The sequence below is a fragment of the Apteryx mantelli genome, chromosome 19 (genome assembly GCF_036417845.1).
Source record: "Apteryx mantelli isolate bAptMan1 chromosome 19, bAptMan1.hap1, whole genome shotgun sequence".
NCBI lineage: Eukaryota > Metazoa > Chordata > Aves > Apterygiformes > Apterygidae > Apteryx > Apteryx mantelli.
The window spans coordinates 9967614-9989135 of record NC_089996.1 but is presented as its reverse complement, the minus strand read 5'-3'; the positions used below and the strand labels follow the sequence as shown (position 1 = coordinate 9989135).

The following is a 21522-nucleotide window of genomic DNA, read 5'->3' as shown; positions in this document are numbered from 1 at the left end:
CAAGGGGTTATAACGGGGGAGGGCTGCACAGCGGCCCCCCTTCTCCTCCTTCGGCAGCCCGGAGGCAGCCGAACCCCCCCGGCCCCGCCGCCAGCAGCCGCCGCAGCCCCGCAGCAGCCGGGGGGCGCCGGCACCCCCTGCCCGCCCCGCTGGCAGCGGCGGGGCTGGGCGGAGAGGAGAGGAGAAGGAGGCCGGTCTCGCCTCCCCCTTCCTCCTCGCCGGGTTTCCTTGCAGCATTTCCATGCTAGAGGTCTCCACCGAGCTGCGGCGAGAGGATCTGCCTGGCTGCGCCGGGCCCTCTTCCTTTGTGCATCCCCCGGCCCGCTGCGAGCCGTGCCCCCCCGCCGCGGCGCCGCCGAGCCCCCTCGGAGCCCGCCGCGGCCCCGCGGGCAGCAGGCAGCCGCCCCCCGGGCGGGCAGAGCGGCGGCAGCGGCCCCAGCCCGGCGCCACGTCCCGCAAGCGGCCCGGCCCGGGCACCGGGCACCGGCGGGGCGGCGGGGCCGCCCTGCCCTGCTCCCGAGCCCGCAGCGCCGAGCCCGCAGCGCCGAGCCGCCCGCGGCCCCGCTCCGCGCCCCCCGGCGCCCGCGGATGCTGCGCGTCTCCCCGGGCCGCTGGTGCTAAATGCTGAGCGCCGGCAGGATGGAGGAGTTTCAGAGCGAGGAAGAGGAGCCCTGGTACGACCAGCAGGACCTGGAGCAGGGTAAGGACGAGGGGCCGGGGGGCAGCACCGCGGGGGGGGGGCGGCCCCGGCAAGGGGCAATGCGGGGCGGCGGGATGCCCTCCGCCCCGGCGCCTCGTCCCGCGCTGGCACCGCCGCAGCGAGCCCGGCTGCTCCAAACCGCTGTCCTGGCACCGCGAAGTTGAAACCTGACAGATCCAGGCAGGGAGCCCGGCTCTGGCCTGAGCTCCGGCAGCGGTGATTTTGGTGCGTGACATGCACAAGGAAGCTGGTTCCCCAGAAAACTTGCTGCGGGCAGAATCGCACCCGGAGAGTTATGATAGACTGCTTTAATCTCAGAGCAGTTGCAGGCAGAGTTATCCGACACGCTGGCTAGAAATGAATACATAAGGAATAATTTATTGTGAAGCTGGGGATGCTGAAAGTGTTTCCCCAAAGCTCCTGCTGTACAAGCCCAAATCCAAAGGGACCTTAAGCTTCTAAATCACCTAATTACTCTTGGAGATTTTATGAGGCAGCCATAAAAGCAGGAGAAATGGGGAAGGAGAGAAAAATCAATGTCATTTCAAACAGCAAAAATAGGTTGGTTGGAGAAAGATGAACATTCACTTGTGTAGTTTGCTTTAAAGTAACTGTACATGCATTTGCGCTAGTTCTGTACAATCTTTATCTTAAGGCTGGACAGTTGGTGGCTGTGTGTATTTGTTTTTGTTTTTGTTTTTTTTTTGCTTATCTTAACATTTGGAGTCAACACGCAGTAAGTAAACAGCTGGAAGAAGTCCCGTTTCAGATGAGTGGCCCCCAAAGGAACGAGATTTCTCAGTGTATAGGGAAAATCATTTATGCCTAAATAGAGTCGCCCCTCTAGGATGTTGCACTATAGGCATGTTACAGCTGCATATCTATTTCAGCCGGCTGACTGCCAGGGAGGATGTGCAGTCCCGCTGCAGCTGTAGCGCTCGGCCCACCATCGCTCTGGTGCATTATGTCACGATTTAAAGTTTACACAACTTCAGCTGCAGGGCAGAGGCTCAGGAGGGAACGATAACTGGCCCCCAGCGATTTTGCCGCTGGTTTTTAACCCCCAACTTCTCAGCTAACGGCAAGTACCCATAGCTGCATATCGGGCCCTGTTCTGTTTAATTCAACGCTTGAATTAAACCAGGGCAGAGGACAGAGCTGGAGCTATCAGCTGAATAAACAGTGCAGCCTTTGAACGCTCAGAAATTCACATTTCAGGGTGACGTCTTTGCATGGCTCACAAGGGGACCGGGCGCTGGGCCAGGGGCGGGATGCGGGCCGAGGGACAGCGGCACTACGAATGAACACGGGGAGGGTCGGACGACGCGGGACTGATTGATTTTTAGCCTAGCGCCGTCGCCGGTCTCAAGTTCATGAGTCAGCACTGGTAACGTACCACTAAAACACCTTACCGCTGCAGGCCGCGTTCCCAGCTCTGTCCCAGCAGCGTAAATGCAGAATAACTGACTTCAGATGCTGGATTGACGCTGCAGATAGACTCCACCTTCGAGCATATACAGAAAACAGACCCAAAACAAAGCCCAGCTGTGGGGTTTGCAAACTCCCGTAAAACCGGGGGCTGCCTCGACTTAGGCAAACCCAGACGGAGCACCGGGGAAGGCTTTAACGGAAATCCGTGAACCGGAAAGCTCCCGCGGGGTAATTACAACCCCCATCAATTCGCGCGATGCACAAAGCGTCGCTAAGGCCGGCGCTAGTCTTCGCCCGCGTGCGCCGGGCCCTGCCGCTGCGGCCGTTGCGACATCCGGAGGCTCGCGGCAACCGCGCAGCCCTGCGGCCGCTGGCCGGGGGCCGGGGGCGAGACGCTGGGCCGGCGCCGCGGGACCGCGAGGGCGGGAACGCCAGCGGCCGGGGGTCGCGCACGGGCGGCCCGCTTGGCAGCGGCGCGGGGAAGACGGATGACAAAAGCGCAGGCTGAAAGACGCGTGGTGAGGAGCAAGGGCTGGGAGGAATAAGAGCAGCCTAAGCCGGGAGCGAGGAGACGGTTCCGCGCGAATCGGTTGCTTGCTGGGCCTTTATCCCGATTTCACACTATCATCAAATATTTATTACATTTACATCCAAAACCGCTTGCTAAGCAACGGATGGCTTAACTAGGAGCTCTGCGATGATTATGTTAATTAACCATTTTAGCACCAGAGAATAAATCATGCCTCCAGCTCCACTCCGAGCACCTGTTACTTCCCTCCCCCATCCTCCAGCTCCAGCTTGCTGAAATAACACGGTTTTGGGGAGAAAACAATCCCCAACCCCTCTGTTTTTCTGAAGCACCCACAGTGACCGATCGCACCCGCCGCGGGCCTCGGAGGAAGCGAGAGCTGGTCTCCAGCCCTTGCAGCCTCGCTCGAACGAGGCCGATGCCACTGCGCTTCCCGGACCCGTTCCGCGGCGGTCGCCCGCCTGCTCGAAGGGGTTGCACTGACCTACCTGAGCGCTGGGGCACAGGCTTGGATCCCAGCCAGGCGACGGGACAGAGACAAGGGAACAAAGTGCTGGTGTCCTCCAAGGCGTTTCATTCCCATGATGTTCCTTTGAGGCACACTTTCTGATTTAAAGAAATATATAAAAAAATGGAGCGGCTGATTGCTTGCTAGCCTGGCTTTGCTCCAGGCTTCCCGCAGGCGTCAGCGCTGCTTTGGTTTGGCCACAGCCTCACCTCGCGCGGGCTGGGAAAAAGGCCTGTGGGATCGGTGTCTCCAAGCGTTCAAACAGGAGCACGTCAGCGGTCGGCACTGCCCAAATGCAGCTACGGGGAGCCGTTCTCCAGCCGCTGGGAGCTGGTGATGTGGCTACGGTTGCATCATGCTCTGAGCACAGGACATACGTGCAGCCAGACCCTGAGAGAATGAGTAGGACCTAAAATTAGAGAGTGTGAGCTGGGGAAGAGCGGGGACACCTTCCCCCTGCGTTAGACGCATTTGCGTTCACAACGGCCGCGTGCCAGGTCAGTCACATCTGCATCCAAACAGAGTGGAGACTGCACCCAGCAGCTTCTAGCCTCAGTCTCCCTCATACCAGTCTCCTAAAGCAAATCCTTCTCTCCTTCACCCTGCTGAATTCCCTGATCTTCCCAGCCTCCCCATCCCCGTGCCAGAGTTCAGGTCTAAGCCAAAAAGCACAAGAGTGCAGCCCCAGAGAAGGGCTCCAGACGTGGAGCCTGGACGCGGTGCAAGCCTTGAGGCAGTTCCTCCCAGGTAAATGAAACCGGCTAGCGCTGCTCCGGGTTGCCAGCAGGACCGGAGGTACTCCAGGAACCAGCCCAGCATCTCGCTGCCACTGCGAGATCGATAGTCCTCTCCTCCTGGGAAGCCACACAAACTTTTGGGCCAACCTGTCTGTAATGCAGAATTAGGACTTTATGGCTGTAACCTCTAAAGGTCTCCAGATCTAAGCATCTTATTTTAATTCCTCCCCCTGCCAAGCATGTGATTGCTTGCATGCTGAGAAGGAAAACGATGCAAGGTGCTGAGCTTGCACCACTCCCAACTCATCCGTGTAAAGACGTGGGGTCACGAGCGGTCCGGGCTCAGCCCTGCTGTCGCTGTGAGCGCAGGGGATCGGTGCTAACACCCGCTAGCAGCCACAACTGCCCATTTTCTGCCACCGCTAAACCCCAACAGGGTGGTCCACAAAGCTGCAACACGCGGCCAGCTTGCCCAAACCATTCGCTGCGCTGGGGAGCAGGCGGTATCCCAAGTTGTCCCTGGCGATGCAGTTATCCCGGCTGCCCAGCTTTGGGAATAAGCCATGCAGTTTTGGGAATAAGCCAGGAGCGCAGCGGTTAATGTGGTGCCTTTCCTCCGCCGCTGCCAGTCCGGGGGCCCGAGCTGTCCCTGCAGCAGCCGAGCCGCTCGCTTAGCAGTGCAGGACTGCAGGTAGCTGCCGGGAGCGGGAAGTTTTCAGTGGCTAATTGCTGAGCTGCCGGGGGATCTTAGGCTTGGAAATGACAAGAGAGACTAGAATGGCCCAGCAGACAAGGAACTAAACTGACATTTAGGTCAGTCTTTCAGAGGAGTAAGCAATGAGAGCCTCCAGATTTGCAAAAATATATATTCCTGGAACACAGATTCCCCTGGTACACGAGGAAGGCGGGAAAGGAGGGCGTAGGAGAGCCCCGCACAGAGCGGCTCTCAGGAGCTCCCTGCCAGGCTCGCACAGAAACTCCTTTCTCCAGCTGCCAAAACCGGGCACATACTTCCAGCTGTGGGAGGGAGTGGAATTAGAGGAACTACTGGAAAGAGGGAGAGGAGCAGAGAAGGAAGAAACCGGAGAGTTTTCTCCATCTGCCATCCGGAAGAGCCCGTTAAGCAGAGGCGTTGCTCCTTGGCAAGGCTGCGTGCGAAGGGTTTATGGTCCATCCACAGCTCCATCCGCAGCAACCCCGAGCCACAGGAGCTCGGCGCCTAGGAACAACCCACCCCCGTCGCCCTGCCAGCAGAGCCTGTCCCCCCGTGGATGCATTTTCCAATCCTCATTCATTTCTTCGGTACCAGCCAGCGCCGGCCGGTGACAGGACGGGTGCGCTGAGTCCGTGTGACAGGCGGAGCAGTGACAGCATGAGGGTCCGATCCTGCTTCTCCGAAAAGTAGTGCCGCTGCCCAGGCTAATGCATAACTTCTCGCATGCAGACACAGTTCTCTCCTCTGCTAAAAGGCCTTTTGCGAAGAAGCGGAGTGATATATCCCCGCCCCATCTGACTCTAGAAGATCTCTGCGTGCTCCTGCCAGATGCATCTTTAGGGCTTCCAAAACTACTACTTAACATGCTCAAAAATACATATGCAGGCCAAGAATTTAGGAAAATATGCCTCTCAGAAAATACCTTGGAGGAATGAGACCAGATGTTCAACAACTGCTGGTCTTCATGCAGCTGGGAACTTTAAACTGATTTTCTGTTGCTTTTAGTTTGTTTTTTTCCACAAGTACTAGACAAACAGTTATAAACCTTCTCTCCAAAAGGTGACAGTTCGTTTGCAGGTTTACACAGCGGTTCTTTTGGCGAGTTACTCTAGTTTATCTTGGTCTAGTACATGGTGCAGCCGCCTTGGTACTTCTCGGTTAACTTGTCTCCTCCTTGCCAATGTTAGCAGTTAGAGCATGCAGTATCCAGGTCCACTCTGACCTCTTCCAGTTACGGAGCTGCAGCAGTGGCAGTTGTAACTAGGATGTTATCGTGCCACCTTCCAAGTTTTCTTGGCATGCAAGCAAGGGCTCAGTCCTGGGAAGACGCACAGGATCATGAGCCGGTGGCCGAGCACCGCTCTGCGTTGCGGGAGGCAAAGGGAGGAGCAGCGAGCGTATCCCCTTAGCGTATCCCCTTAGCATCCGTCCTGGAGGCCAAGCAGCCTCCTGAAAACTAGTCCCGGTGCTGAACTCCTAAAGCAGCATCGCCCTGCATTAGGTCCACTAAGCGCAGTCAAAACTAGTGCTGGGTGTAAATAAACCAGCAGGAGATTTCACCGAGTGTTGGATCGCCCCCGTTCCTTGCAAACTCGGGCGGGAAGGCTGCAGCGCTGTGCTCCCACCCGGCACCAAACGGCACCGGTAACGCGCCTGAGGCCAGCGCCTCTTTCCGCGGGGGCCAGCACCGGCTGATACCGACTGCAGGAGTTACCCAGAGGGGCTGTTTGCACTGGGCACTCGGACAAATGAGGCTTCAAAGCTTTTCCTCGTAGCGGGTGGCAGGCAGCAGCGGCAGGCTAGCATCGCGCGAGAGGAGCTCGCTGTTCTGCAAAGCCAAGCTAGAGAAGACGGGCAGGTTTCCAGCGTTACTGCACAGGGTCAGGCTGTTTTCAGTATTTAACCATAACATGCCCATGGCAGAAGGATCCTCTCCGTCCCTGCGCACCCCTGATACATGCAAAGCGGTGCATGGGTGTAAAAGCGGCAGCCTCGGCGCTGGCAGGCGGCCCTGGGGGCTGCTCCAGCTGCAGGGCAGCCGTGGGGCCGGAGCGGGCACTGCCGGGGCTGCTCGCCGACCCACCAAACTGCTTGGGGACCCACGAGGCTGCCTGCGTCCCCCAGCGAGGGGACAGCAAGGGCGGCCGCACTGGCCTGCGATAGCCGGGAGTGGGAGAGCGCATTGCGGGAGTGCAGCCGGGACTGCAGAGCCGATGTGGCTGTGGCAGCCTGTCACTGGGGGCCGTTCCCTGCTGCACGGAGCGGCTGTCCTGGCCTCTGCCGGCTGCCCTTGCTGGGTGCTACACACACACATGCACGCACACACACACACACACACACACACACTCACGTGCGCACCATGTAAAGTCTCCCTCGTGCTAATCCTCATCGTCCGTCCTGGGTCTGTCACAATCTCCTGCCCCCCAAATCCACTGGGGAGATTCCTCCATGGCATCAATCCATGCATCTCTGCATCTTCAGCTTTAAAAGAGCACAAGCCTCTATTCGCACGGTTCTCTGCATCCCACCGTAATTAATTAGCTGGCACTCTCTCTGCTGCCTGGAGGAGGCACGTGCGCAGGAAAGCGCTGGCTTCCTTGCTCTCGCCATCTCTTTCCCCACCTGTATTTATTTAGGATGCTTTCTGATCCAGGTGCAGCATCGGAGTCTCCGAGTCACCAGCCACCGAGCTCTCTGAAACCATTTCAGCCGGCAAGGCAAACAGCCACGGAGGCTATTTAGATAAGAGAACAGCCGGCAAAGGCGCAGATGGGGCCCAACCGTGCTTTAATAACACTCCGTGTTATCATGCTCCGACAACACGGCAAAACGCACGTTGACTGCTGCGGGCCTGGGGATGGGGCTGCTCTCTACGTGTATGTATGGACACGTACATCTCATAAGCAGGGGCAGCCATCCTAGGTCTCAACCATCAGCATATCCACCCATCCAGAGAGACCTGGGGGCATGCAGTGGTAGAGGGCAAAAAAGAACGAGAGCATAAAACTAAATAAAAAAGAAGCCTGAAGTTCATCTGAGAGGAAAAAGGATTAAAGAGAGAGCCAATAGAAAGGACTGAAAAACAGAGAAGGCAAAGAAGCAAGCAGCAGGGTCTGAGGAGGCTGGAGGACCTGCGTCCAGCCCAGTGCGGTATAGCCGGGCCGTCTGTTTGCCCAGAGCAGGCAGGGCTGCTGCCCTCATCCCTGCTGGGGTTTTCCACTCCTTCGTGGAGACACTTTTGCTCAGGGACCAGCTTCTGCGAGGCAGCTCGGACAGAGCTGCTCTCGTTGTGTCGTGCTCGACTCCTCGCAAACCAGCCCCGAGCTTCTCCTGCTACCGGGGAAGCTGGCGTAGGCGCAGGCAGACCCCCAGGTACGGGACAGATTACCCAAAAGAAGGCAAAGGGAAGGAAAAGGAAGAACAAAAGCAAGCAGGAAATCCAGCAAATCTCATAAGGCTACCGGAGTACCAGAAATGTCCGTGTGCTCAACACCAGCTCAGTCTGGACAGAACCGCAGGCTGAAATGAAGAAGGGGAGAAGGAGGATGCGTCTGGGCTGCCAGGGATTTCCCGCACATGCCCACCCCTGCCGGCTGCACCAAAATGACAGATCCCCACTGAAGACACACACAACATCCAGTGCAAAGCTGATTTTGGTAGGACCATCTGATCTATACCAGCTGAAAAGGGACGGAGAATCCATCCCTTGGCAGAAACACTGGTGGTCCTCTCCAAAAGCTCTGCCTGGCCATGGGAAATCCTACCAGCTGTGGAGCGGGCATCTTGACAAGGCTTTGGCGCATCCACACATGCCTGTAGGTTGCGAGATGCTCTCAGATGGCACTTGCTTTCTCGGTACCCAGTAAGTTCCACTGCAAAGTTTACAAGCACTAAATACACAGAGTCCCTCCATCACCTGCCGTGGAGCAGCAGTAAGAGCGACATGCAAAGGTTGATCTTCACTGTAATGAACCCAGACTGCGCAATCCCTTGCAACTAAAAAGAAAAATAAATGAGCGGCAAGTACACCCTACGCTGGGGTAAATCAGCATAGCATCACTTATTTAGATTTTGAAAGGAATAATTTTACCTACCCTTGACTCTAAGTACCCACATGTAATGGAGCAGACAGCAAACGCAATTAAATTCAACATCAACAGCATTAAACATCAGCTCTTAACTCTCAGCCTACCCCATCTACACCAAGCACCCTGAACCTCCTCTGGAGACCCCCGCACCGGCTCCGCTAGCTGTTCCTCGGCTGTGCGTCAAACTTGGCCTATCCAAGCCACTAGCTAAAGCTCAGAGGTGGGGGCGGTTATTTAAAGATAAGGGGCAAAGTGCAGCAGCCTTTGCCTTCATTTGGCACAGCAGATGTTGAGCCCCGCCAAGCAGCGGGCATGTTTTCTCGCAGCCTAAACGGCTGAGTTGTTCCAGGTAAGAGAGACGAGGAGAGAAGCCAGAAGTGCCTGCTCCAGACGGCGGCTTCCTCTGGAAAGTCGTGTTTATGAGGCTGGTTTGAACAGCGAACAGACACAGTGCTGCCGGGAGCAGCCAAAACGTCCCCCACCAGGCACGAGACTTGCAAACCCCCAGAGCAACAACCAACAGACGCAGGCCAGCACCAGAAACACAGAAATGCCTCCAAACCCCCTTTGGGCCACACTGGGAGCTGCTGGGAAGCCCAGGGCAGCCGGGAAGTGCTCGCCTCCACGGCAGATCCCCGCAGCGCACGTCCGGCGTTCCCACGAGATGTTGCGTGAATACCTGGCAGTTCGCTCCTCAGCCCGTTTCAGTCAAGCACGACCTTCCACAGGGTTTGGCTCAGGATCTTCTGAAGTTTGCCCGGAGACACAGACCCCGCAGATTTTCCATGGGAAACCCTGGACAGCGGCACTCCAGGCCGGTGGCCGTCCCACTTGAAGGGAAGGAGCCTCCAAGGCAGCAGCACCTGGCACCGTGCTCTGCTGGGACTCGGAGCCCTTCTCTCTTCCCCTGCTTTCTACCATACCTTCTCTTGTCTCTTCCCCTCCCTCCCCGCCAAGGCACCTTCCCCACTGAAGCTCACGGGGAAATACGGCCTCACTGCCTCCGCCGAGCTCCCGACCCGGCTCTGTGTTTGGAGACGCAGGAGTCTCGTTAGCTGGTGTTAATCAGCAGGGTCACATCAGCGCTCGCTGCAGTACCGAGGGCCAGAGGGCAAAGAGCTGGTTGCGCCCAGGACACTTTGCAGCCATGCTCTGCGCTCCTTATCGCCCAAACAGGATTTGGGCGACATTGGGGCCCCCAATACGGTCTCCTCAAAGGCACCGTTCAAGTTGAACGTTGGCCGTTTCACTGGCGATGCCTTCAGCGCGGGCGGGCGTTCCCGGGCAGCGGATCGGTTGCACTAACGGGACACACGTGACCGTGCACTGCCTCCTGATCTCTTCTTCCAAGCCGAGCGAGGAGGGAGGAAGGGAGGCATCAGAATAACTGCTAAACTAGGGCAAGTTGGACAGTATCAGCTCTCTGATCTGACTGTGGAGAAGCGATGAGCAATATGAAAAATTATGGGGAAACCACAGCGCTCTGCAGAGAAGATCCCCATATAGTTCTCCCTCCATCCAAGCAACTTGCTGATAAATTCACCTTCAGCCTAGGGTCTCCGATGTCTCTAAGGAAGAGGGGAGCTGTGTCCTACCCAAGCCCCGTAGGGGCCATGGTTAGTGCTAGGAGCAATGGGGATCTGGTCTAAAGAAGGTATTAAAGCACTTCCCTGCATCGTCCCCATGGTGCCACAAGCCTGGGGGACCCCCAGGAGCCCAACAGGTGGGAAGAGAGGGCTCAGCTGCAAGGGAACGATGGAGACGGGATTACAGGGATGCCTTGGCCAGCGGCAGCACACACATCTCGATGGCTGCAGCTGTTTAGAGACACTAAAGGAACCAGTTCCCCCATATCCTTCGATCCTGGAGTCTCCCAGGCCCTTACGCTCAAAATGGAAAAGAAGAACCAATTTCCCGCTTGGAGCTCAGCCTCGTCCTTTCTTCTTTCCCACTTCTCCCTAAATGCTGCCCGTTTCCCCCATTAAATTATTGCTGACGGAGCCCTTTAAATTACGACGCAGAATCTTGTGCTGCCTAATCCACTTAACTCAACCCCAGCTGATTAAATTGGACGCCATATGGTGGGCGAGCACTGATGTAATCCACAGGGACGGCAACGCTCCCGACTCGTTCCCGGAGCCCAGCACGGAGCCCCCTCTCTGCACGCCGCTGTGCCGGGGCCCTCATTGCTGCGTCGCTCCAGCAGGACGGGACGCGGTTTGCAGCGTGCCGGTCACCAGCAGCGATACAGGCTCTGGCGAGGCAGCAGCGCAGGTCAATACAGCCCCAGGCAGCTTGAAGACACAGATTCTCCTCCATCTCTGCTGGCTGTTCCTGCCGTTCCCCAGCCAGTTTATCAGACACTCAGTCTCCCAAGGGCACTTCGGAAATTGGAGAAATTTCATGGCTGTAAAATAGGCGAAGGACGTCTGTCCACAGGGATACATGCCAACATCTTGATTACGCTCATAGCTGGGATGGCAGCCCTCAGACCAGGTCACTGTGCAATTACGGCTATTGTAATTAAAAAGGTCGCATCCTAGAATAACTCCCTGCAGTACAGGCCACAGCTGGAGAGCACATTCCCACGGTGGAGGGGAGATGTGGGGACGCACTGAACAGCTGTTGGCTTGGACTAGATGTAGGGAGCCAGCCCTCCGGCACCACTATAGCCACGCAGAAAGAAAAGCAGGCATCACGCAAACTAATACTGTAACGGTTCTTCCCACGCCGTAGCGTTAGCCGTCAGGAGGATCCCTTAGCACACGCTAACAGCTCCTCCCCTGCAAGCACTCGCGGCTGGGAGGTTGGTATCAGCCTCGCTTTATGGGTGTGACATCTGAAGCGCGAGAGATTCATGATTTTCCCAGGCTCAGAATCTATCCCAGGAGTCCTGGCCCCCCCACCCTCTCGTCCTAATGACCGGGTATCACTGCTTCCCAATCAACAGCACGGCCAAATTAACCGCTGGAAGAAATTACAGCTGCTCCCAGCTCCAGCAGGGCCTTTGCAAAACACGTCGTTAGTCGGGCACTAGAAATGAGAGTGTTACGACGGGCTGAGAAAATGCCTGGGCAGCAAACCCCGCTCCGCACCGCAGCATTGCGGCTCTTACGTATCCACAAACGGAGCGATGACCCTGCTGGAAACAGAAAGAGTAATAATACGCATTGGTATCTGTTCCTTACCTTCTGGTTTCGAAGGCTTAAGGTCAGGTTTTAGTTGCAGTCTGCCACTGCAAGAGCTGGAAATTCACCTTTTAAAGCACCGGGAAAGCTGGGAACCCCCGCGATCTCCCAGGAGACAGGGCTTTAAGCAAACGACCAATTGCTGTGAAAGTGGAGGGATATGGCAGGAGCCAGCTGTGCCATCCGAGGGCCACAAACAGCATCACCTGAGGCACTCAAACTCCTGCCAGCGCGGGACTTGCAGGGCTCCGGGTATTTTTTTTTAAGCAGGAGGTGACAAATGCAGCGTTTCAGCTGACCACACCATTAACAACCATTTTCTCTGCACTTCTCCTAAGGGCCCACTATTTCAGCAGCTTTTTAAAGGGGTGGAAAAGGGAGAATATGAGGTGGTTCTTCCTCACCAACCTTTGCATCACCCAGCTTCACTCAATCCACAGCAAAAGCTCCAGTACACGAGGGGAAAAGCCAGGAAAGCTCCAGCCCTCTCCCACGCCACCCCGCTAACAGCTCCCACCCTGCAGCCCCCTGCAACAACCACCGGCGCCAGCGCGGCGCCAGCGAGGGGGAGACCCAGCGCTGAGCTGGCGCCCGCGCTGCCCCCTCGGGGGGCCTGATCCTGGCGACGCTGCGCGCCCCGCAGCACCGCCCGGCCAGGACGAGTCCTCGTGGCACGGAGGTGCCGCGCACGGCCCCCGCCGCGCCTCCCCTCGCTCCCACGGCCCCGCACGGCGTACAGGCCAGGTCCTGCACGGGCCCTGAGCTCCTCTCCTCTCCTTTCCAGACTTGCATTTGGCAGCCGAGCTGGGGAAGACCCTGCTGGAGCGCAACAAGGAGCTGGAGGACTCGCTGCAGCAGATGTACACGACCAACGAGGAGCAAGTGCAGGAAATAGAGGTAGAGACGCAGCCGGGGCAGCGGGGACCGCTCGGTGCCGTCACCGCCGTCGCCGGAGGGAGGTGGCCGGGAAGGGGAGCCTCCGCCGGCGCAAACAGCTTGCAGAAACGAAGGGATGTACCAAGGCGGGTGGGAGGTAAAGTCCCTCCTGTATGTGGCCGAATCACGGGGATTAAGGCCTGGATGAGGTTCCCCTTCTCCCACTAATGGGTATTTTTCCCCCTTTTTGCACCCCCCCCCTCCCCCCAGATATGCACACCAGATTTCCGAACCAGCACTGGTTGCATCTGGGGCACATCTGGCCTTTCCCTGCCCGTACGCCAGCCTTCGCACCCGCTCCGCTGCACAGCTTTGCTCCGCTGCCGCTTTTCCCTGATTCCAGTTATTCATAATCGCGCTTGTTCTCGGCGGCCCCTCGGCACCGCTGTAACAGAGCCCTATTTTCTGCCTCTAACAAAGGGGGCTTTCTCAGGAGCTGCAATCCGAACCACTGTTCGATGCATCCTTTGGGGTCAGGGGACTGTTTCTAAGAGCCCACAGAACTGAGCTTAGAGGCTTAAACCTACTGTACGGGGAGGGGCTTCCTCCCCTGGAAAACTTCCAGGCATCTGCGAATCCAAAAAGGTCGAAAACCCACTGACTGAGGCAGGCGCAGGGCAGAGAAGGGATGAGAGTTCACAAGAGCAGCACGTGAGGGTGGCGAGAGTCCGACGGCTTACGTGCGAGGAAACCGGTGGTTTAGCTGCCCCCCGCACCAGCCCTTCAGGAGCACATCCCCCAAAGCCTTCGGGGTCCGACACCAGCCGGGGGTGAACCCTCGAGCAGATGCCCCTGCTTTGAAGGGCTGCCCTTTAGAAAAAAAATCACTTTTCTTCAGCCAGCAGACACTGATCCGCAGAGATTTGGCTCCTCACGCAGTCGCAGCCCCCGAGCCCTTGCTCTCCTGAGCCCCGGGCGCTGCAGAGGAGACCCAGGGCTTCGCAGCACATCTCTCAGTAGCAGACTCAGAAAGGCAGCGCGCAGGAAGGGGTCTGCGAACCAGCAAAGCCCAGGGGTCTCCTCACATTTCATGGACTCAGATTTTTAAGCCTGAATTCCAAAGGAAACGCGGCTTCTGGAGCTGACCTGTCAAATGATCCAGTAACCAACAGCCAATTTCAATCCGCTTTGGCGAAGGGGAACGATCTCAGGGATATCGGCTTTCTTTGGGTGTTGCGAGTAAAAGGGCAGCTGAGTAGAGAGGGATCGTACACAGAGGGCAGGGGAAGTTCAGCTGTATTTTAGACACAAAAACATCTCTAGTGGGCAGGGGGTAGGATGAATACTTCAAGCGTGGAAGCGGCTCCAGGCAGGTAGAGGATAACAGACACCATATCAAGGAAGCAAAGGCGGTGGGAATTCTGCTTGTGAAATGCTCTGGACTTTGCATGCGGAGTGTCTTTGTTTCGGGTTTTCTTGCAGTACCTGACGAAGCAACTAGAGATGTTGCGGCAGATGAACGAACAGCATGCGAAGGTCTACGAGCAGCTGGACCTGACAGCACGCGACCTGGAGCTAGCTAACCAGAAGCTCGTGCTGGAAAGCAAGACATCCCAGCAGAAGATACAGTGGTATGGCTTCCCTCCTCCCACCAGAGCGATGCCGGTTAACATAGGTCAGCCACGGCATAGGCACCCTTGGGATGAGGGCTGGATAAAGAAAGGACTTGGAAGCTGCCAGGAGAGAGGCACAGCAGCCTTCCCTCCTTGGTGCATGCTCTTCCTTGAAGAAGAGGCACGTAATCATATCAGGAAGGGCCCGAGCAGACAGCCTGTCAGGGACAGCAGGCACAGAGCCGCTAGGGAAACCCTGGCTAGCCCGTGCTGAAGCACCAGTTTGTCAATAACTTCCTAAAACAGGCCCATGACCAAGGTCATCCCTGGAAACAACAGACTGTTAAGCCACGTCCTTGCAATACCGCATCTTTTGCAAACGACTGTACAGAGAGGGAGTTTTAGAGCAGAGAGTTTTACCAACTGCATTCACAGCCAGGATAAAACCGAAATCTCCAGGCTGCATCTCCTTGTTTATTTTTACAGGAGAAACAAGGGGGGAATAAACTGCTGCCTGCTTGCTTGAGCCTTTTAGTGCAGAGATATTCCAAGAGAGCACTTATGCCTCAGAGGTGATTGTTTTAGCCAGCTGATTTGAGAACAGAAGGTCACAAATTAATATGATCCCCTGCTTCGATCCCCCACCCTTCTCTGTAAACACCCCCATTCCAGAGGAACCACGCAGAGAGGGACCAACCACTGCCATGAAAAGCAAGGGCTCAGCTGTCACCCTCCCAGGGCACACACGAGAAACCTGAGCTCTGTTGGGAAGTACCTTCCACAGATCGGCTCTCTCCTTATGGGAAGAAATGCTTCAAAGACCCATGGCTGCCGTGCCCACCTCCTCACCTGTGCTCGCGCTCTCTCTCTCTCTCTTCCTCGCTGCAGCTTGACAGAAACGATTGAGGGGCTGCAGAACCAAGTGGAGGAGCTCCAGAAACAGGTGGAAGAAATGCGGAGCTTGGAGCAGCTCCGCATTCGGCGGGAGAAGAGGGAGCGGCGCCGAACCATCCACACTTTCCCCTGCCTCAAGGAGCTGTGCTCCAGCCCCAGGTACAGAGGAGCAGGGAGGGCTCAGCCTTATCTCTAACACCAACTCCAACCTTCTCCCCTATTCCTCTGCCTGCAAGCAGGGGGCAGCCTCTCTAGGGGCACACATAACCCCCCCAACACACACCCATACAAATCCAGGCTCTGCATCAGAGCCTAAAACTTGATGCTGGAGATGAAGGGAGGACCTCCCTGTCTCCTGCATGCTCACCTGGGCAGGTGGAGTTGGCAAGGCAGAGCCTTCCCAGCCTAGCATCAGCGATGCCTCCAATGGGGAGATGTAACAACCTCTCTTTCAGGGGCAGGAATAGCTGTGAAGGAGGATTCAGTCGCCTTACGCAGCCGCACTGGGACTGGCCAAGGGGACAGGCACTGTCTGGAGAGGTTGTGGTTCTCCTGGCACATTGGCAGGAAGCTGTGAGGGAACGCACACCAACCAGGACGCATTGCCTGATCTCTTCATAGATCAAACCAGCCTCTCCCAGTACAACCCACCCAGTAACACATCATGTAAAGAGAACCATTAGCTTGACCTGCCCAAGCAGACTGGCCTCCTTGCCAACACAACTCATTTTCCCTTTGCAGCTGCCTCCCAACAAAGGACCGGCATCTCTTGCCCACTGAACCAGTGCATTTTTGCCCAATATGACTCCAGTAGCCCCTAAGAGCAGCAGTCACAGATCAAGGCAGGCTACATGGTGCCAGCTGCTCTACAAACTCCTTCATCATTAGCGCATACTTGGTTCTCCTGGAAACCCAGACGCTGTGTTAATTCATTGACCTCATGAGGGCATTTCTTCCTCAGCTTTGTCCGTAATAGAATCTTCTTTAAATAGATAAGCAATCAATAAACTTTTTTACTGAAAGCATCCACTGCCAGAGGATATGAACAACCAACATTTTTACTGCAGCAGCAACGGGGATGTTGTAAGGGCATAATCTAACCCCCAGCAAAATCCACTTAATGTCTACATGGTTCTTTTCCCCACCATCCCCCAGCACCGCTCTGCCCTCAATGCCACTGGACTGCACAGTTTGGCTTTCAGCTCTGCAGTTGGTTTGAAGGTCACTGTGCCCTCTAGTAACTCGGAAAGCTGTTCAATACCCCCACCACCATCCACGCCCCCCAGGGGAAGCAGTGGTGCTTTCTTTCCAATCTGTTCTAAAAAGATAGGATGCCATGGGCACTTAATTGAGAAGGAGGCAAAACAGATTTCCTGACAGCAAGCTGAGAGAAGGGGGAAGTCTATTTTACATCACTACATTGGTTCCACTGTAGTGAGCAATGAAGAAGGGGCAACTCTGTCAAAAGTCTTTTCCCACCTCCCTTGTTTTATAAATCTTCTCCCACTCTTTCTGGAGCACTTCCCAGACACAGGAAAGCACAGCCAGTGCTTCTGTTTTTCGACTGGGTGGGATTTTTTGTTGGTTTTTTTTGTTGTTCTTTATTTGTTTTAAGTCTAGAGGCAGCAATGTAAAAGCCTTAGTTCTACTTCTTTGGGTTTTGGGCCACACAGTTTTTCTTCATAAAAATTTTCTGCATTTACACCTTCCCTTTGCAAGCAAAGGTGAGCACCTGAACACAAGTCCTTTCACAAGTCCAGCAGGCATGGGGGAAAAGCAGCTTGCAGCTTCCTTAGGTGCTTTTCCATCCCATTATACCAATTCCTCTTTCTCCTCTAGTCCTGCAGGATCGTTGGGGCTCTGCCTTCACAAGGGTTCTTCCCTCTAGATTCTGCCAGTGTTATCTGGGCATGAAGGAGGATGGAAGGTGTGCAAATACCCCCAAAACAAAACAGCTCCTTTCCCCATCTTGCTCTAGGGTCAGGAGGCAGATGCAGCAAGTACCTTATGAACTCCAGGTGGAAAAACCCAAAGGTGCTTACTTTCAACTCAGACTGGTAGCACGTGAACATTCTTCACTGCTTCACAGCAATGTTGCTGGTTTGTCTGTTGACGGGATGAGTCTCTCACCTTTTAGGGTTTCATTTCCCTCCTGTCTTTCATCAATGTTGTCAAATCAGACAGTAAGTTCTCTAGGACAGAGATTGGTCTCCCTGTCCAGCAGGGCCTCATCCACCCATTGAGGTTCTGGGCACATGGGAAGGAGAAATATCTCGCTCCATGATCTCAGATACTCACTGGGCTCTTTCTTCTCTGGGCACCTGTGGAGTTACTTACATGACAATAAGCCACAATCCGAGCCCTTCATAGACCGTCATTTGGTTTATCTCTCTCAAGAGTCTTTTTCTCTCTTTCAGGTATGAGGACGCATTCCAGGTCCACAGCTCTTCGATGGAGTTCAACCAGAAACCACTGGAGCGGGAGAATGAGCGTCTCCAAGCCATGGTGAACTCCCTGAGGTCCCAAGTCAACCAGGAGAAGCAGCGGAAGGAGAGGGTTGAGCGAGAATACACCTCCGTTATTCAGGAGTACTCGGACCTTGAGCAGCGAGTGTGCGAGATGGAGAACTGCAAACTGCGCATCAAGGAACTGGAAGCAGAGCTCCTAGAGCTACAACAGATGAAACAAGTCAAGAAGTATCTGCTCAGCAGAGAAGACAACTTGTCCGAGGCCCTCCTTGAGCCGCTGAATAATGCCCCAGAAGCAGATTACATTGACCTCTCTGAGGAAGAGGGAGGGAAAAATCACGGGCCATCAATGACACCTTCCCCAAACCATCCTGTCCGGAAAAGCTGCAGTGATACAGCCCTCAATGCCATCGTGACCAAGGATGCTGTGAGCCGGCATGAGGGCAATTACACGCTGCATGCTAACAACGTGCGCAAACGGGGCATGTCCATCCTGAGAGAAGTAGATGAGCAGTATCATGCCCTGCTGGAGAAATACGAAGAGCTCCTGAGCAAATGCCGGCAGCACAAGGACAGTGTGCGCCACACAGGGGTCCAAACTTCCCGCCCCATCTCTCGTGACAGCTCCTTCAGAGACTTCCGGGGAGAGGGACATGAGCTGGAAGAGCGGAAAACCATGGAGAAGACCATCACCAAACATGTGGAAGCTGTGGACAAGCGGCTGGAGCAAAGTCAGCCTGAGTACAAAGCTCTTTTTAAGGAGATCTTCTCCCGCATCCAGAAAACAAAAGCAGACATCAATGCGACAAAAGTGAAAAACAAGAGCAGCAAATGAGTCCTGACTCTGTGCAGTTCCTACATACAATCTCAACAGCCAAGCCTTCTCTTTAGCCCCAGGAAACATTTTGTGGCCCCACTGCTTTGAAGGTTCAAGAGACCTCATGTTATATTCTTGTATGGGAAGGGGACTCTAAAAGCAAGAAAATGTCACAGAGACTCAAGTCACTTTTTTAAGCTAGGACTCTGGGCAACTTGTTGGAAAAATTGTACATTGTAGTTAGAGGATTTGAGAAACTGTACAATGAATCTCTGCATGAGTTGCTGCCGCAGCCAGAAATCACAACAGCAACAAAAACCACATCACAAAAAAGAAGACTGATCACTTCCTCCACCCTTTTCAGCTTGTCTTACAGTCACTATGATTATCTGCAAGCAAAAGCCTGGATGTCCTCCAGTGTTCTGCACCAGCTGGAGTGCAGTGTTACAAAATAAAACAGAAAAAGCCATCAGAACTTCAGGGGCTGCTTGGAAACATCAGTCCAACCCCTCCACTTTGGTTTTATGGCTAAGAACCTGCGCTTGTACCCGAGAGACTTTCATCTAACCTTTCCCCTTCCTTAAAGGGCAGTATGTTCTTGCTATCTAAGCCATTCTCTTATCAGTCAGGTTTTTCAGCTATTTACAATGCAAGCTCATTGCAACTGGACAAACTTGAAGAGAAACATAAAACTGGTTGTCCTGTCTTCATCAGCATCACTTAGTAATTCAGCCCATACTCTCCAGACTTTGTAGTCATATGGGATTTCCTTGCTTTAAATCTGCCCCAGTATTTCAGCCCAGGTCAATCGCTGTGCCTGGTAGGAACTTGATGACCAGGGCTTTCCCATAAGCTAGACAATAAGTGCTATTACAGTATCAGAGGCATGCCTTGGTGTCATGGTCTGGGCACCAGCCCTCTGTGCTGTGCTGTTCAGGAGGTTGTCATTGCCCCGTTGTAGCAAGCTCCTCCAACATAACCTGCATGGGCTTGCAAAAACTGACTAGTGACTCACATGTAGTAGAAGGATAACAACAGAGCATCGTATTCTTACAGCGTCAAGAGCACTGGCCCTGGCAGTAGTGCTGATCACACACTGTCCCACACTTTTGCTCTGAATATATTCCCAGATGAGAGGACAGATTTCAGTTTTCTGCTGAAAATAATCGAACTTGGCTGAGTTACTGTCTCCAAAGGTTGCACCTCTCATATTCCAGTTCACTTTCCAGCGCTGAAATCTCCTCACTGTTGCTTCCACAGACACGCAAACACAGCCAAAAGGCCACTGCAGTCTCAGGAATCACCAGTTTCCATTTTTCATGAACTAGATGTTGACCTCGTTAGGTCAGACATGCATTTTAGGCAGAGAAGCAGCATTTCATTACAGCTTAGGCGACACCCAGAGCATTGAGCCACAAGAAACGAGCAGTTCAGTGTAAGCTACCTATTCTGTACCCGCCTGGAAAAACTTTAGGCCAGATTTGGATTCTATATTTACCAGTTTACATCCCAAAATTGGTTGGGATTTTTGCTACATTGACTAAAATAAATCTCCCTTTGGAGGGGGAAGGCTGTTAAAACATAATTATGCTCCAAATCTAGGGCCTTGATGTTATGTGGAGCTACCTTTCTTTCTCTCGCAATGAAATGAATATTGCAAAAATACCCCCTCAGCCCTCTCTTCTGTTCAGATGGCTACCACTTAGGCAGGCTGGCGGGAATGCGATGCCCGAATCACACCACAGCCTCTCACATTGGCTTCCCCATAGGTTCCCATTCTGGAAGTATCCTCCTTGAACTACCCACCACCAAATGCTTCTCTCTTCCGTGCTCTGCGTTTTCAGGTGCCCCAAATTCAAGAAACATTAGGAGCCATGCGCACTACTGTGGCTACCAGCTCTGTAACAGTATGGAGAACCTTCATGCCTTATTTATTTATAATGGAAAGCAGTTGTATAAAAAAAATAAAATAAAAACGAACAACAGCAACAAAAGCAGTGTCAAGTTGATTTTCTCAGAGCATTCACCAGCGCAGCTGCTGTCAATAGCTGGCGCGACAAACATCAACACCCTACACTTAAATGTTTGTACCAGGGCATAGCTGAAGCAATGTTGTTTCAAGTCATCCAATGTTTGCTTTGCAGTCATCTGGTTATTGCGTGGGTGTGAGAAGAGGATCACCTTCACTTTCCGTTTTAAACACTAGTGTGTGAATCAACATCACAGTTAAAGTGCACATCAGATTAACTATATTTAAAAATGCTTTATTCTCTTCTTAAATAAAAAGGAACACCGGTATTCTCAAAGCTGGGGCTATCTTTACAGCTACTTTTACTTTTGGGAACAGCAGGAGAGTTATGTCTTTGATTTTCATGTATGATTTGGGTCAAGAAAATGCTTCAGGCTCCTTTGTAGAAAGCACAGAGAATATAGCAAACTATATTGCTACATTATTTATATAACATACATTTTATGCATTTGGACTACTAATATCTGCCACCAAAAAAAAACCAAAAGTGTTCTTTTGTCAGCTCTGAAGTCTCTATAAAACCGCCCAATTTCTAAGCTTGCAATTCAAATGCTATTTTTGTTTTGGTCTTTCTTGAAAACCACACATCAAAAAATGACTGATGCAAGTAACAGTATTTGGTTTAATAAAGGAACAGCTGCAATATATCAGCAGTTTGTTCAGCAAAGTGCTGAGGGCATTTTTTTTGCATCCAAAAATATTAGTGGCCATATATACATGTTCCCAATGACTGTGTGATTCACAGTCCCTTGACTTTTCTAAAGCGAGTATTTTGGTGATTAAAGGAGGAGAAAATAAGCATCTTCTGTCCTTTTATCCCACCTTCTATCTGAATTTTTCAATGCACTTTGAAAATACCAAGTAAAACTGCACAACTCCATTCAGAAGAAGAGAGTATTAAACAGCCACCTGCTTACCACAGAAACTGG

At 53.8% G+C, this 21522-nt stretch overlaps 1 protein-coding gene across 1 annotated transcript; it reads left to right on the top strand.

The window, feature by feature from the left end:
* The first annotated feature begins 580 nt into the window (after positions 1 to 580).
* On the top strand, positions 581 to 20546 carry CDR2L (cerebellar degeneration related protein 2 like). The gene is made up of 5 exons (XM_067308176.1): positions 581 to 700; positions 12681 to 12793; positions 14255 to 14403; positions 15274 to 15438; positions 17697 to 20546. Exons 1-5 carry the CDS (start codon positions 622 to 624, stop codon positions 18580 to 18582), a joined length of 1392 nt encoding a protein of 463 aa, XP_067164277.1. The 5' UTR covers positions 581 to 621; the 3' UTR covers positions 18583 to 20546.
* The last annotated feature ends 976 nt before the right edge of the window (positions 20547 to 21522 follow it).